Source organism: Mus musculus, chromosome 2 (genome assembly GCF_000001635.26).
Source record: "Mus musculus strain C57BL/6J chromosome 2, GRCm38.p6 C57BL/6J".
Lineage (NCBI taxonomy): Eukaryota > Metazoa > Chordata > Mammalia > Rodentia > Muridae > Mus > Mus musculus.
Genome location: NC_000068.7, coordinates 84,671,311 through 84,685,705, shown reverse-complemented (window position 1 = coordinate 84,685,705; position 14,395 = coordinate 84,671,311). Strand labels below are relative to the sequence as shown.

Genomic DNA, 14,395 nt, shown 5'->3' with positions numbered 1-14,395 from the left:
CCTTACCTGGGGGAACAGGATCCTGGGTGCGGCTCTGTTTGTGCTTATGCTTATTCTTCTTCTTGGGTGGCTGAATATGCATCAGACGACACTGCTCTGGCAACTGAGGGAACAAAGGAAGGTCCAGGTGAGTAGAGAAAATCCTCTCTCCCATCATCTGTTCTCAGTAAATTATGAAAGAACAGATTTGGACAGAAAAGAAAGCTACCTCATGCCTTTCAGGCTATTTGCTTTCTTACTCCCCAAAAAGAGACTCACCGGGCCAGTGTGGAGGCGGAAACCAGACAGCATGGTCCCTGTGATTGGATTAAAAGAGCCACCAAGAATAGGAGGCTTCTCAATGAGGGATCGGAGGCTGCTGTTGTCATGAGAGCCAGGGAGATCAATCATCCCTGGCAGGTCAGGCAGGAAGTTACTTAGCTTCTCCTTCACTTTCTTCCCACAGAACTTATTATAGGCCTGCTCCAGGTTGTAGTGTGTGATTAAATTGGTGCTGCCCGTCAGCTCTGTGCTGCCTAGAAAACAGTAATAATGAGATTATACCAAAAGCAGATAACTTTCTGTTAGTAACTCAGAAGGAAATTGAAAAAGAAAACAATCTTTAGATTTACTTAATATGCATGTTTGTTTTGTCTGCATGTTACGCATGTGTACCATGTATGTCTGATGCCTGCAGAGGTCAGAAGAGAGGGTTGGATCCCTAGAACTGGAGTTAAGGAAGGTTGTGAGCTGCCTTAGGAACTGACCTGGCTCTTTTGCATATCCTGTTGAGCTGTCTCTCCAGCCCCAGGAAGGACTATATTTTAATGTAAATGAGAAATCTACTTTAAGGAGAATTATTGTCTTAGTCACTGTCCTATTGCTATGAAGAGACAACGCTACAGCAACTCTTATAATTATGAGAAGGCTTGCTTACTAGTGTCAGAGACTTAGTTCATTATCATGTTGGGTAGCATGGTGAGAACATGGTGCTAGGGAAGGAGTTGAGCGCTATCCTCAGCCCAGACATGGGCTTTTGAAACCCCAAAGCCCATCCCCAATGACCACACATAATCCTTCTAATCTTTTTAAAGGAATTCCACTCCCTGGTGACATTTAAGTATATGAGCCTCTGGGGGCCATTCTTATTCAAGCTACCACAATTGTAATTTTTTTTTAAAAAGAAATAAACCAAACAAAGCTAGGCATGGTGGCACATGTCTTTAATCCCAGCACTCACTTGGGAGGCAGTGGCAGGCAGATCTCTAAATTCAAGGCCAACCTAGTCTACAAAGCTAGTTCCAGGACAGCTAAGACTATTACACAGAGTCCCTGACTCAAAAAAATCATACAGGGCTGGAGAAATGGCTCAGCAGGTAAGAGCACCCGACTGCTCTTCCGAAGGTCCAGAGTTCAAATCCCAGCAACCACATGGTGGCTCACAACCATCTGTAACGAGATCTGACGCCCTCTTCTGGTGTGTCTGAAGACAGCTACAGTGTACTTACATGTAATAAATAAATCTTAAAAAAAAAAAGAAATGGCTCAGCAGTTAAGAGCACTGACTGCTCTTCTGAAGGTCCTGAGTTCAAATCCCAGCAACCACATGGTGGCTCACAACCATCTGTAATGAAATCTGATGCCCTCTCTTCTGGGGTGTCTGAAGACAGCTACAGTGTACTTACATATAATAAATAAATCTTTAAAAAAAATCATACAATTAAACAAACATACATACATATATGCACGTGCACACAAAACCAAACAGAAACAAAAGCAAAGTTTGTACATTGAGCATCCATAGGTCAAAAATCTGAAATATGAAACTTAGTGAATTCTAGCACTCAAAAAGTTTTATATTTTGGAGCATCCCAGACTTCAAATTTTTAGATTCAGGTTGTGCAACTGAGTATCTATGCAAATATTCTAAAATCTGAAAAACTGTAAAACTGGAAACATTTTAGATAAGCATATTAGATTATAGACACTAAACCTGTAATAACATGATAGCCAGGGATGGTGGTGCACACCTGGAGGTATAATGCCAGGACTTAGAAGGCTGAGTAAAGGCAGCTGTATTCAAGGCTAGTTTGGGCTACCTAATGAAAGTCTGTCTCAAACATCCTACCTCAGTAACATATAATAAACAAACACAAAATACTATACCATGGGTTAGAGGAATGAAAAGGTAATGGAACACAACAGGGCAGAGATAGAAACTGGAAAAAGAAAAAGCTAAGTAGAATAACTTACTTGACATTGTATCAAGTACTGTTCTGCTTTTCATAAAATGTCTCAGAAACATCTCTGTGGACCAATATAGCAACCTTACAGTTCAGTTATAGATATAAAATATTCAATGGCTGACTTTTTTCAAAAGAATAGAAATATGCTAATGTGAACAAAATAAAAGAGTAGAAATATCTAATGTACAACCTTACTGATAATTATGACAGCATACAGGTAAAGTGGCCTGTTTATGATATTTACTTGGGAAAGTTTAGGTTCTGAACTTTGAAAGCAGAGATGGTGTCTTAGTCACATGACTGGTGAGTGCCAGGTTATACATTAAAACGTTTTTGACATAAATAAGCACTTTCCTTCTGGGCTAGGTCTTCCTCTCCATGTTTCCTTCTCTTCACTGTGAAATCACTCAGAAGAATGCAACAGTGTTGGCTCCTTAAGTCTTATCGGGCCTCTCCTAAGTGGGCTCGCCTTCTGCTTTATCTCACTTGTCCTGTTTCTGCTAGTGCTCCTCCTTCCAGATGGTTACATTGCCGGCTCAGTGGAGAAGGCACTTGTTGCTTTTCATAATTTTTTTCCTCCATAAGGGTTTCTCTGTTTAATAGCCCTGCCTGTCCCAGAACTTGCTTTGTAGACTAGGCTGGTCTCAAATGCAGAGATCTGTCTACCTCTACCACCCAAGTACTGGGACTAAAGGTGCGAGCCACCACAGCCAGTTGTTTCATGACATCTGAACAAGGAGTTCAAGCACATCAGAGAGGCAGATGCTGGTAACCCCAGCACTCGGGAGGCAGAGGCAGAGAGGCAGAGAGGCAGAGAGGCAGAGAGGCAGAGAGGCAGAGAGGCAGAGAGGCAGAGGCAGAGGCAGAGGCAGAGGCAGAGGCAGAGGCAGAGGCAGAGGCAGAGGCAGAGGCAGAGGCAGAGGCAGAGGCAGAGGCAGAGGCAGAGGCAGAGGCAGAGGCAGAGGCAGAGGCAGAGGCAGAGGCAGAGGCAGAGGCAGGAAATAAGGAGCTCACGCCCATCCTCAGCTGTGGGAGCCTAAGGCCATCCTGGGTGACACGAAACTGCCTCAAAACAGAAAGAACAAGGAATTAAGTAAATATGAGGAGATGACCCAGGTTGCATTTCCAAAACCCAGAGGGCTGCTCGCAGGCATGTGTATATAAATCCAGTTAGAGGGAATCTCATGTCTCTGACCTCCCTAGTTACCAGGTGTACACACACACACACACACACACACACACACACACACACATGCATGCAGGAAAACATTCATACACATAAACACTAAAAAATAAATAGGGATTTAACTTCTATTTGAACTGTTGGTTCTCTGAAAATGATTTATAAAGCTCTTTAAGAAGCCATGACTCTAAAAACAAATTTGAATTCTCAATTCTTTCCATGTCAATTCTATGCAGATTCATTTTATTTTTCCCTTTTCTTGAAGTTCTAAGTATTGTTCACATCATTATGGCCTCTCTATTCCAATTCTTAGAACTCACATTGTGTAGTTTTAGAAAGCAATACTTCTTGTTTAAAATAAAAAACAATGGCGCAGTGCTTAGGTTCTTATGTAGCTTGTCGAAGGCCTTAGTGTGATTGGCATGATGAGGGAGGGGGGCAAATAGATCTCTACTTACGTTCCCATCGTACTTGAGTCTAATAATTTTTTAAAAATTATTTATTTAAAAATTTTTTTTATACAGAGTCTCTCTCTAAAGTATTGGATGACTTGGAACTCACCATGTAGACCAAAGTTGGCCTTGAATTCAGAGATCAACCTGCCTCCTCTTGATTCATCCTAAAAGGTTTATTTTTATCTTATTTGTGTGTGTGTGTGTTGTGTTGTATGGATGTATGCCACATATTACTTGAGTACCTGTGGAGGCCGGCAGAGGGTGGGTATTGGGATCCCTGGAGCTGCAGTTGCATACAGATAATTGTGAGGTTCCCATGTGAGTTACAGGAACCAAAACTTGGTCCTTTGGACAACATCAAATGTCCTTAACGTCATAACCTTCGAGCCATCTCTCCAGTTCCCATAGCCCTTTTTAAGGCAAGGTCTCATGTAGCCAACGATGATCTTGGACTCCTGATCTTCCTGCCTATACCTCCAAAGGGCTGGGATTATATAAGTATACCACCAAGCCTGGTTTGTCAAGTATGGAGATTGAATAGAGAGAGGTCTTTATGCATGCTAAGCATTTACTTTACCAACTAAGCTACATCCCTAGCTTTCCTAATCATATTGCAACTTAACTTTGGAGTCTAATCAACCACTAATCTTCCATGCAAAATTTCTAATGTATCCAGATGGATCTTGCGGGACCAGAGGGTCTGCAGCAGATCTAATTATCTTCTGGGTAGAAAACAGCAACAAAACTGTAACACAGCTAGGCAGTGGTGGCACTTTTAATTCCAGCACTTGGGAGGCAGAGGCAGGCCAATTTCTGAGTTTGAGGCCAGCCTGGTCTACAGAGTGAGTTCCAGGACAGCCAGGGTTACACAGAGAAACCCTGTCTCGAAAAACAAAAAACAACAAACAAACAAAAAACTGTAACACTATTTCCTTTGAGAAAACAACTTTCTAATTTTGTTTACCTATATAAATTCTTCAGTGTTTAGTTCAAATGACATCTTATTCTTGCTGTCATTTTGGCTAACACATTTTGAAAACTATCAGGTAGTTTTTAACATTGCTTCCTGTGTTGAACTATAAATAAATAAGACTGACACCCACAAAATATAAGCACAATCCTTAAACCATGTATTTTGGATCTCAAAAAATAGGCTACCTAAAAACTAGGCTTAATAATCTTCACTTCTCGGGGCTGGTGAGATAGCTCAGTGGTTAAGAGTGCCGACTGCTCTTCCGAAGGTCCCGAGTTCAAATCCTAGCAACCACATGGTGGCTCACAACCATCCATAACGAAATCTGATGCCCTCTCTGGAGTGTCTGAAGATAGTTACAGTGTACTTACATATAATAAATAAATAAATCATATATATATGTATATAATCTTTACTTCTCATAATCCCACCATACCTTGGATATTCAGTACTTATCAACTGATCTATTAATGGTATAATTAGAACAGGTAATGCAAAAGATAAACTGCTGGAAGAAGCTGGGCATGATGGTACATACTTGAAGGTAGAGGCAAGTGGATCTCTGTGAGTTCAAGGCCAGCCTAGTCTACAATGAATTTGAGACAAGCCAGGCTTACTGAGTGAGACCATGTCTCAAAAACCCAGTAAGATGGGCTGGAGAGCTGGCTTAGTGGTTAAGTGCATCAACTGCTCTTCCAGAGGTCCTGAGTTCAATTCCCAGAAACCACCTGGTGGCTCACAAGCATCTGTAATGGGATCTGATGCCTCCTTCTGGTGTGTCCATAGAGAGCAATGGTGTAGTCATATACATATCTTTAAAAAAAACAAAAAACAACTAAAATAAGGAAAAAGAAAACTGCCTTAACAGTCATTTCTTTATGCTTCAGTTCTCAATTAAAAAATACAGACAATACCTATCTATCTAAAAGGACTATAGTAAGTATTACATATTGTTACACACTGCACTGATGTGAACTTCAAACTATTTTGCTAATAAATACTGGGATAACTGAGGTTTTTATTTCTTTTTTGAAGCAGGATCTCATGTCTCCTAGGCTGGGCTTGAACTATAGCTCCTTCTGCCTTCACCTCCTGAGTGCTGGTATGGAGTACTACAAGTTCCCCAAGACTTAACATGTCCAGAACGCCTCTTAAGTTTTAGCTCTTCAAATTTTTTCTTTCCATGCCTTCCTAGTCTCAGACTACTGTACCCTTTGTACAGGACACTCACAATTCCTCTCTCTGTGTATATTTAGTTCTTTATTTCTGTAGGCTTTACCTTTAACATGTATCCTGTATTCATTTGCTTCCCGACCACTAAGCCCTGGTCCAAACCATTCCTTTTCTGAACACTGACTGGCAACTTCTGATTATCCTATTTTCATTTTTCATGTTTCTGCTGGATATCTAAAAATCACTAAATTAGATCATTTTGCACCTATATTGAAATGACTTCAATTTGAACTTTAAACAACCTACCTTGCCTTATAAAAGCCTCTACCTATTTCCCATCACTACTGGATTTTTTCCGCTTTCCTGAGTCCAATGTGTCTTCTGCCCCTCAGATATTCTAAGCCCCGCCCCCCAAGGTCTCCTGATTTAGTTTCTTGTACCTAGTATCTCCTCTCTATCCAAACAGGGATGGCTTTGTTTATTCTTGAATGCTACCTACTCAGAAATGATTCTGTGAACGCGACGCCTTTTGCAAGGCAGGCAAGAGTTCTACCACTGAGCCACGCCCCCCACCACCACAATTTCCCCGAATAATTTTATGAAAGTAAGAATTGATTCAATTCTAATCCTTTCTTTGAACAGGTTAATCTCCGAGTCCCTGACAAGGAAGGCAACTTGCTACAAACCAACAAGTTTGTGACAGACTTTAAACTAAAATCTTAAGTGTCTCCAGAAATGTTAAATCGGGTCTCCCGAGTTCTAAACAACGGCTCACGTTTTTATAGAGTCACAAACGGCAGTCAGAGAACCCGGATCACAGAACTTCTCGCTGAAGGTTGTCCCAGATATTCACACCCAACCCAAACCCACCCCAGAAAATCAAGTTATCCCTTAGGGTTGTGAATCGCCAAAGGGCTTCTGACACTGTTGCCCACTGGCCCCGCGTAGCCCTGTTATCTCACACCTAGCGGGACAGGCTAGCCACACCCTCACCTGAACTACAATCTGAGTGGCTACTCTTGGCCTACTACTCACCTGGCAATTCCCGCATCAGGTAGAAGGGGCCACTTCCAGCCGTCGACTTATCCGCTCCTGCGGGGGCCGAGGTTGCCGTCGAGGGCGGGGCTGCGCCTGGACCACCTCCCGGAGGAGGAGGGGGTGGCGGGGGTGGCTTTCCAGGCCCAAAGCCTAGGGCGCTTGGTGGCGGTGGGGGGTCAGTCTGAGCTCCAAACAGTGCCGTGAAGTTCTCCATAGCACTCTGCGCTCCTGGTTACCCGGGATCGGGCGTTAATTACTTTGATTGGACAGTACTTTCACAGGGTACCACCCTCTTCGTCTAAGAGTGTCCCATCATTGGATACATTAAGCCCCGCCTACCATCTTCCGGCAACTTACTTCCGTCGCCTGAGAGACTGGTTAGGAAGGTGGTTCGCAGACTAATAGCCAATAAAATGACTCAGTTAGAAAAGCGACAACGATGAGGACCAATAGACTATTTAATTCATTTTCTGATCTATTATAGCATCCAATAAGAGATCTACATCCGGGTCTGGAGGCGTTGCATCTGATATTTGGTCCAATAGAAGCCTTGCTGGTGGGGGCGGAGGACGAAGATTTGGGGAGCGGGAGTGAGCCTGCGAGAGAGTAGGCAGGAAAGATGGCTGTCCTTGCGCCTCTGATTGCTTTGGTGTACTCGGTGCCGCGGCTTTCTCGATGGCTGGCCCGACCTTATTGCCTTCTGTCTGCTCTGCTTTCCATTGCTTTCCTCCTCGTGAGGAAACTGCCACCGATTTGCAATGGTCTCCCCACGCAACGCGAAGATGGCAACCCGTGTGACTTTGACTGGGTGAGCGCCCCCTGCCTTACCAGCTCTCGACCTTGACCATCCCTGCCCTGCAGGTGCATGTGAAAATCTGGGAGCAGGTTTCGGGATGTAGCCGCCTTACAGACTGAGTGCAGAGCCTAGGCCGTTATCTAGTCATAACCTCCGTGTTTAAGATGGAGAAACAGATTACAGGGTTTCCATCACAGATGAACAGTATTCTACAGTGATTCCAAGCTACCTGGGGCGCCAGTGAAGAAAAGGCCAATAGTAGAAATACCATTAAATTTTTTTTGTTTAATTTTTAACGAAGTGATCACAGTGTAGTTAGGCGATTTCCCAAGGAAACGCAGCGTTCAGAAAGTGCTGTCTAACCTTATTCAATTCTCTGATAGACTGGCAGACGAAGGTCGCTGACTCAACAAAATAAATGACTTGGATGGAAAATCGAATACTCTGGGCATAGTAACTATGCACACTATCTTCCTGCGGTGGGATAGAAAAACAGGGAAGATTACAAAAATATGAGGTGTGGGGAGGGAGGCCCCTCAACCATCTAAGAAGCAGTATGTAAGAACAATTAACATTTGCCGTAAAGGTTGTGGACATAGAGCTAATAAATACCTATACAGGTATTTATGCTAAAATAGCAATGACCAGGACTTAAGGCCTAAAGGTATTGATATAACCTTGGGCAGGCCTCACATGTTCTGGGACTCTCAAATAAGATTAACTTTGTTTACATTAAAGATACAGTACTGTTGCCAGGCTTTGTGTTGTACCCTTTTGATCCCAGCTCTCTGGAGACAGAGGCAGGTGGACTTCTTTAAGATTGATGTAAGCCTGGTCTATATAGGATTTCTAGATCCATCAGGACTACATAGTTAGACACTAACTCAAAATGAAAGAGCACAACAGATACTCTACTTATCTCAATCCCTGTACTCTAGAGTCTTTCTTTATAAATTGCAATTCAGCCAGGTACCTCTTAAGAATTGCTCTATGATTTCATTAGGCCCTCTTACGATAATAGCTTCAAATCCCACCAATATGGTATAGATGACTATGGTAAAGAAAATGAAGTGCTTATGTTTTTCAGTCTTTCTGAACTCTTTCTCCCTTAACTCACATACTTAAGACTTGAGTGCCAGCTTGACCTATGAAAAACAAAACATCATAGCCTCAGCTATATATCAAGATCCTTTCTCATAATCAAATGACAAAAAAGAAGGCCTGCACTTGAGAGGCTGAGGTGGGAGGAGCACTGAGAGTTTGAAAGAAGAACTGACTTCTGCATGTTGTCCTCTATCTTCCCCATGTATGCTGTAGCACATGCATGAGGGTGTACACACACACACACACACACACACAAACTGTCAAAGAAAGAAAACCAGTGGGGCGTGGTTATCCACCCCAATAATCCTACTGTACAGACTAAAGCAGGAGAAGTTGCCTGGGCAAGATAGTGAGACCAAGTCTCAAGGACAGAAGGAGGGATGGAGGAAAAAAAAGAGAAAACCCAAAGGCCATGGATTTGTTGAACGATACCAGCCATTTGCCAAGGGTAACCCCTTTGACTTGTTGGTACCACTACCCCCCAACCTGCTCCACTTGTGTCTCTGTCTTACTGACTCAAGCTGGGTCTCGTTTTACATTTCATAGTTTGCCCCCTGTCCCGTCAGCCCGGCTCACTGCTTTGTTGTTGTATATCTTCCAGAGAGAAGTGGAGATCCTGATGTTCCTCAGTGCCATTGTGATGATGAAGAACCGCAGATCCAGTAAGTTTTGCTGCTGTGGACTGGCTGGGGGTTGGGACTCATGCCCTGCTGAGGCTCCTTTGTAGTGTTATAGGAGGAACGGTGTATTTAGTAAACTCGATCCACATTTCATGCCGGGGGAGTTTCACCTTGGGCTTCTAGATCCTCTCCCTCCTGTTCCCACTTCAAAGAAGCCCAGGAAGAGGGCCAAAGAGTGGGAGCTTCAGCCCAGCCTGACTGTGCTCTCTCTGTGTTCCAGTCACTGTGGAGCAACATGTAGGCAACATCTTTATGTTTAGTAAAGTGGCCAACGCCATCCTTTTCTTCCGACTGGATATTCGAATGGGTCTGCTATACCTCACACTCTGCATAGGTGAGAAAATGGCTTTTATTATGCTAAGGTTCTACAATGTAATCATTTGAAATAGTAAAGTTCTTTGATAAAGGTTTGATTTTTGAGGACCAGATTCCGATCCTTATCTTGCACCTAATGAACTGTATGTGTAGCTCAGGTGGTGTTGACTTAGACAGGGTTTTAAGAGGAATATGTGCACGTATGTGTTCTTCAATGACTGAAATTGCAAATAAATCTGTAACAGGCCTTGTTATCTTTTAACATTTTCTCTCTGTGTTCAGTGTTCCTGATGACCTGCAAGCCCCCGCTGTACATGGGTCCTGAGTATATCAAGTACTTCAATGATAAAACCATTGATGTGAGTATTCTACTTTCTGTTTCTTGGTTCCTGCTTTGTGTTCTTTATTCATAAAGACAGTGCCTCAGGGTAGAAGTAAATCGCTGGGGTTGGTGATGGGTGATTGTTATCCTCATACTTGGGAGGCGGAGGAAGGATTACTGGGTAGGGTTGGTCTGGTGCCGCCTGTATTCAAACACTAAATTCTATACCCCAAGATAAGGTGGCTCCAGACTAGTGGATCCGCATGTACCAGCCTTTGTTGTATAAACCTTGCTTCCCAATTTAAACTAGCGGTTAAGTAAAATTAGCGACAGCCAATAAGGCGGGAGGTGGGGAGGGGATCGAGTTTGAGTTACCAGATTTGGGGGTCACAGGTAGGGACCACGAGGAGAAGGAGCACGTAGAAGGCAAAGAGGGAGAGGACAGGAGGTCTCTCTGAGTTATGACCAGCCCTGCCTAGGACACCAGACTGCTGGAGCAGAAAAAGCTCAGAGAATCAGCAAACAGCAAGTATTTGGGGAGCATAATTGGGGCAGTAGCCAAACTAGCATGAGAGATTTAGATTGGGGTATCCCCCAGTGATTGTGCAGAACCTGATAAATATCATATTATTTATGTCTCATTTTTTGAAGCCAGATGGACATAAGTTTAATTGTATTATTCTACATTGCTGCAAGGTTTTTTTGTTTCTTTGTTTTGTATGTTTATTTTGTTTTTTTTTGAGATAGGGTTTCTCTGGGTAGTCCTGGCTATCCTGGAACTTCCTCCATAGACCAAGCTGACCTCAAATCAGAGATCCTTTTGCCTCTGCCTACCAAATGCTGGAGTTAAAGGCCTGCCTAGTGGGTTGGTGCAGGTTTGAGGAAGTGTAGGCTACACAGTGAGTTCTAGAGCAGTTCCAGCTCTGTAGGAAACCTCTGTCTCAGGAAAGACTGCCAGGCCGGTGAGATGGGCTTCATCAAGTAAGGATGTTTGCTGCACAAGCCCTGACAGCCTGAAACTTGGTGGCTGGAACCCAGGTAGAAGTACAGTTTGAGAATCAGCTGCACAGGTTTGTCCTCTGGCCTCCTTAAGTGCACCGTGGTGCGCATACATACGCGCGCGCACACACACAAATAATAATTAAAAAATAAACTGAAAAAAAAGTCCTTGCTGCTAAGCCTCAATCTTCAGGCTAGAAGGAGAAAACTGACTGAAGCGGGCAGTGGCACACATGCCTACACTCACACAATAAATACAATCAATTCTCTTTTTTTTTTAGTTATTAAAAAAAAAAGAAAGAAAGAAAAAAAGATTGCTGGGTGGTGGTGGCGCACGCCTTTAATCCCAGCACTCACTCGCAAGGCAGAGGCAGGCAGATTTCTGAGTTCAAGGACATCCTGGTCTACAGAGTGAGTTCCAGGACAGCCAGAGCTACACAGAGAAACCCTGTCTCGAAAAACCAAATAAATACATAAACAAACAAACAAACAAACAAACAAACAAAATACAAAAAAAAAATTGATGGCCATTACAGCTGGGAAATTCCAGCTCCTGATTAATAATATTTTACAAATACTTATTTTAATTCCCCCCACCTTTTCCCCTCCCCCGAAAAAGTGGTGTTTTTTTTTTTTTTTTTTTTTTCTTTTTTTGTGGTAAAGTGAGTGCCTCGGATGTATTAGGCACTGGATTCAATCCCTGGCACCGATAGACAAACCTGGAAAGGTTGTCAGGGTACCTGTATGGGAAAGGGGCAGCCCGGGGCTGTCACTGGTCCGAACCTTCTCAGATGCCCAGGTGACTTTACCCTCTTTCTCTTCCCTCTGTGGGGTAGGAGGAGCTGGAGCGAGACAAGAGGGTCACTTGGATTGTGGAGTTCTTTGCCAACTGGTCTAATGATTGCCAATCCTTTGCTCCCATCTATGCGGACTTGTCCCTCAAGTGAGTATGCACACTGAGGCGTATGAGTAACAGAAACGCAGTAGCTAGCGCCTTTCCTTTGTCCTTAAACTTCACACATCCAAAGTTGTTTTTCCCTTTCTTACCTAGGTAGCTATGCTTTGACTTCCCTCCATCCATCCCTTTATTTTTCCGTATGTTAAATACTATATTTTTTCGCAGGTACAACTGTTCAGGGCTAAATTTTGGGAAGGTAGATGTTGGACGCTACACTGACGTTAGCACACGGTATGTAGATGCTTGGGCTAAAGACCTGAGTGAGGATTCCTGGAGTGATGTAAGTGATGTATACAGGTGCACTACTCAGAGTCCTCGTCTGGCCCTGTAGGTACAAAGTGAGCACATCACCCCTCACCAGACAGCTCCCTACCCTGATTCTGTTCCAAGGCGGCAAGGAGGTCATTCGTCGGCCGCAGATTGACAAGAAAGGACGAGCTGTCTCTTGGACCTTTTCTGAGGTAGGTGAAACACATGGGCAGTGGTTTGGAGAAAGATACACAACAGTGATTGGGCTTTATTCTTAGTCTGGGTTTAATCCCGAATTCTGACACTGGCCCACTGTTTTTTGAGGATGTAGATTAGTTACAGGATGTCACCTATTAAGTCAGCAGGTTTATGTTATATGCTGCTAATGCTGAGGAAAAATGATAAAGACTTGGTCTGTGAAGTGCCTGTATTCATTCTGTAGCCAATTAGGTTCCTCATCGCTAAACTTGAGTAAGTGGGAGGCAGTACCACCTGGCTCATATTGCTTTACAGTTGCAGGTAGATAGAATTCTTGGCACAATAACTGGCCTCTAGTGAACACTTAAGTATCAGAAAAGAGGTAGGTTAGGGCAGGTCGCTGCCCTCTGACTTACAGGTTGTGCTTAGTTAAATACTTCCTGCTCCTGCTCTCTGAACTTTACCTTCTCACCCAGCCGTTGATGTGTTCATCTCTTTTGCATAGGAGAATGTGATTCGAGAATTCAACTTGAATGAGCTATACCAACGAGCCAAGAAGCACTCAAAGGGTGGAGACATGTCAGAAGAGAAGCCTGTGGACCCTGCTCCCACTACTGTGCCAGATGGGGAAAACAAGAAGGACAAATAGGATCCTGCATTGTTTTTGCTTCCTCTCCTGTCAATTTCAGGAACCTTTGAGGCCCAGTTCCAGCTATAACCACAATCCTTGCCTGAGGCCTTTTGATTTCTGTTTGGCTGTGCCTGGGTAGGGGCACTGTGCCTGCTTCTGATTTTGAAAGAAGCATCCTGGAAACCATGAAGTATTCTACTATGAAGGGCGCATCTGCCCTGGTCAGCTGTTTCTCGAAGGGAGTGATCTTATCGATAGAGGTAGAAATGGTTTCCCTCCAAGGTTGGGTCAATGTGTAAATTGCTATTCAACACTTGGATATTACCAGTCTGTGGTTTAATTATTCCTCCTAGTGAGCTTGCAAAGCATAGACTAAATTAAACCCTAATGTTAGATGTCAGTATAAAGCCCTTAGAATTTTTCCTCAAGGACCCCTTCTTCCTTTAGGCCTTTCTGTCTTGATCTGTGCATTAAGAAATTTAAGTTTGGGGCTGGAGAAATGGCCCATCGATTAAGAAAGAGCACTGGTGGCTGCTTTTCCAGAGATCCTGAGTTCAATTCCCAGCAACCACATGATGGTTCATAATGGGATCTGATGCCCTCTTCTGGCATGCAGGCAGAATACTATATATAGTAAGTAAATCGTAAAGAGAAAGGAATTTAAGGGGTTGGAGAGATGACTCAGTGGCTAAGAGAATTGGCTGTTCTTCCAGAGGACCCAGGTTTGATTCCTAGCAGCACATAGAGGCTAAACCACCTGTAACTCTAGTCTCAGGGGCTCCAACATCCGCCCTTGACCTTGGCTGGCACTGTATGCATGTAGTGCACAAACACGTGACGGAGGAACACATAAAAGGCTTGTATGTGTTATCATTTAAGGTCACTGTTCCCAATTAAAAGCCTTCAACCATGATTTTCATCATTGGAAATAGAATTGAATGGCCACCCTGTGTTGTGGGAACTGAGAAGGGCAATATAAACCTGAGAGGTTCCTTTGTGTGGTGGGGCCTGAAGAAGAAAGCCCCACGGCTGGACAGCTGTTCTCTCCTCCTATCCCACCGCTTCCCCTAATAAAGGGACTGTTCTTTTGATTGCC

General features: G+C 43.6%; 2 protein-coding genes across 3 annotated transcripts in view; one reads left to right on the top strand and one right to left on the bottom strand.

The window, feature by feature from the left end:
• Med19 (mediator complex subunit 19) overlaps window positions 1-7,304 on the bottom strand; it is a 9,814-nt gene extending 2,510 nt beyond the window's left edge. The window contains exons 1-3 of the mRNA NM_025885.3: window positions 7,045-7,304; window positions 259-515; window positions 7-103 (exon numbers count right to left, since the gene is read on the bottom strand). Of these exons, the coding sequence (NP_080161.1) occupies window positions 7-103; window positions 259-515; window positions 7,045-7,261 (571 nt within the window). The 5' untranslated portion in view covers window positions 7,262-7,304. The remainder of the gene's footprint in view (window positions 1-6; window positions 104-258; window positions 516-7,044) is intronic.
• Window positions 6,878-14,395, top strand: Tmx2 (thioredoxin-related transmembrane protein 2). 2 transcript variants are annotated; one of them, NM_025868.4, is made up of 9 exons: window positions 6,878-7,063; window positions 7,532-7,855; window positions 9,549-9,609; window positions 9,848-9,961; window positions 10,225-10,301; window positions 12,100-12,206; window positions 12,387-12,452; window positions 12,553-12,682; window positions 13,174-14,395. In NM_025868.4, exons 2-9 carry the CDS (start codon window positions 7,667-7,669, stop codon window positions 13,315-13,317), a joined length of 888 nt encoding a protein of 295 aa, NP_080144.1. In that variant the 5' UTR covers window positions 6,878-7,063; window positions 7,532-7,666; the 3' UTR covers window positions 13,318-14,395. The 2 variants fall into 2 exon arrangements, with proteins under 2 accessions (NP_080144.1, NP_001277680.1); NM_001290751.1 differs by lacking the exons at window positions 6,878-7,063; window positions 9,848-9,961.

Bases quoted from the DNA above. Each gene is read 5' to 3' on its own strand.
- Tmx2 (NM_025868.4), top strand. From the start codon at position 7,667: ATGGCTGTCCTTGCGCCTCTGATTGCTTTGGTGTACTCGGTGCCGCGG. The intron at 9,610-9,847 runs GTAAGTTTTGCT...TCTGTGTTCCAG, and splicing joins GATGAAGAACCGCAGATCCA to TCACTGTGGAGCAACATGTA. The intron at 10,302-12,099 runs GTGAGTATTCTA...TCTGTGGGGTAG, and splicing joins TCAATGATAAAACCATTGAT to GAGGAGCTGGAGCGAGACAA.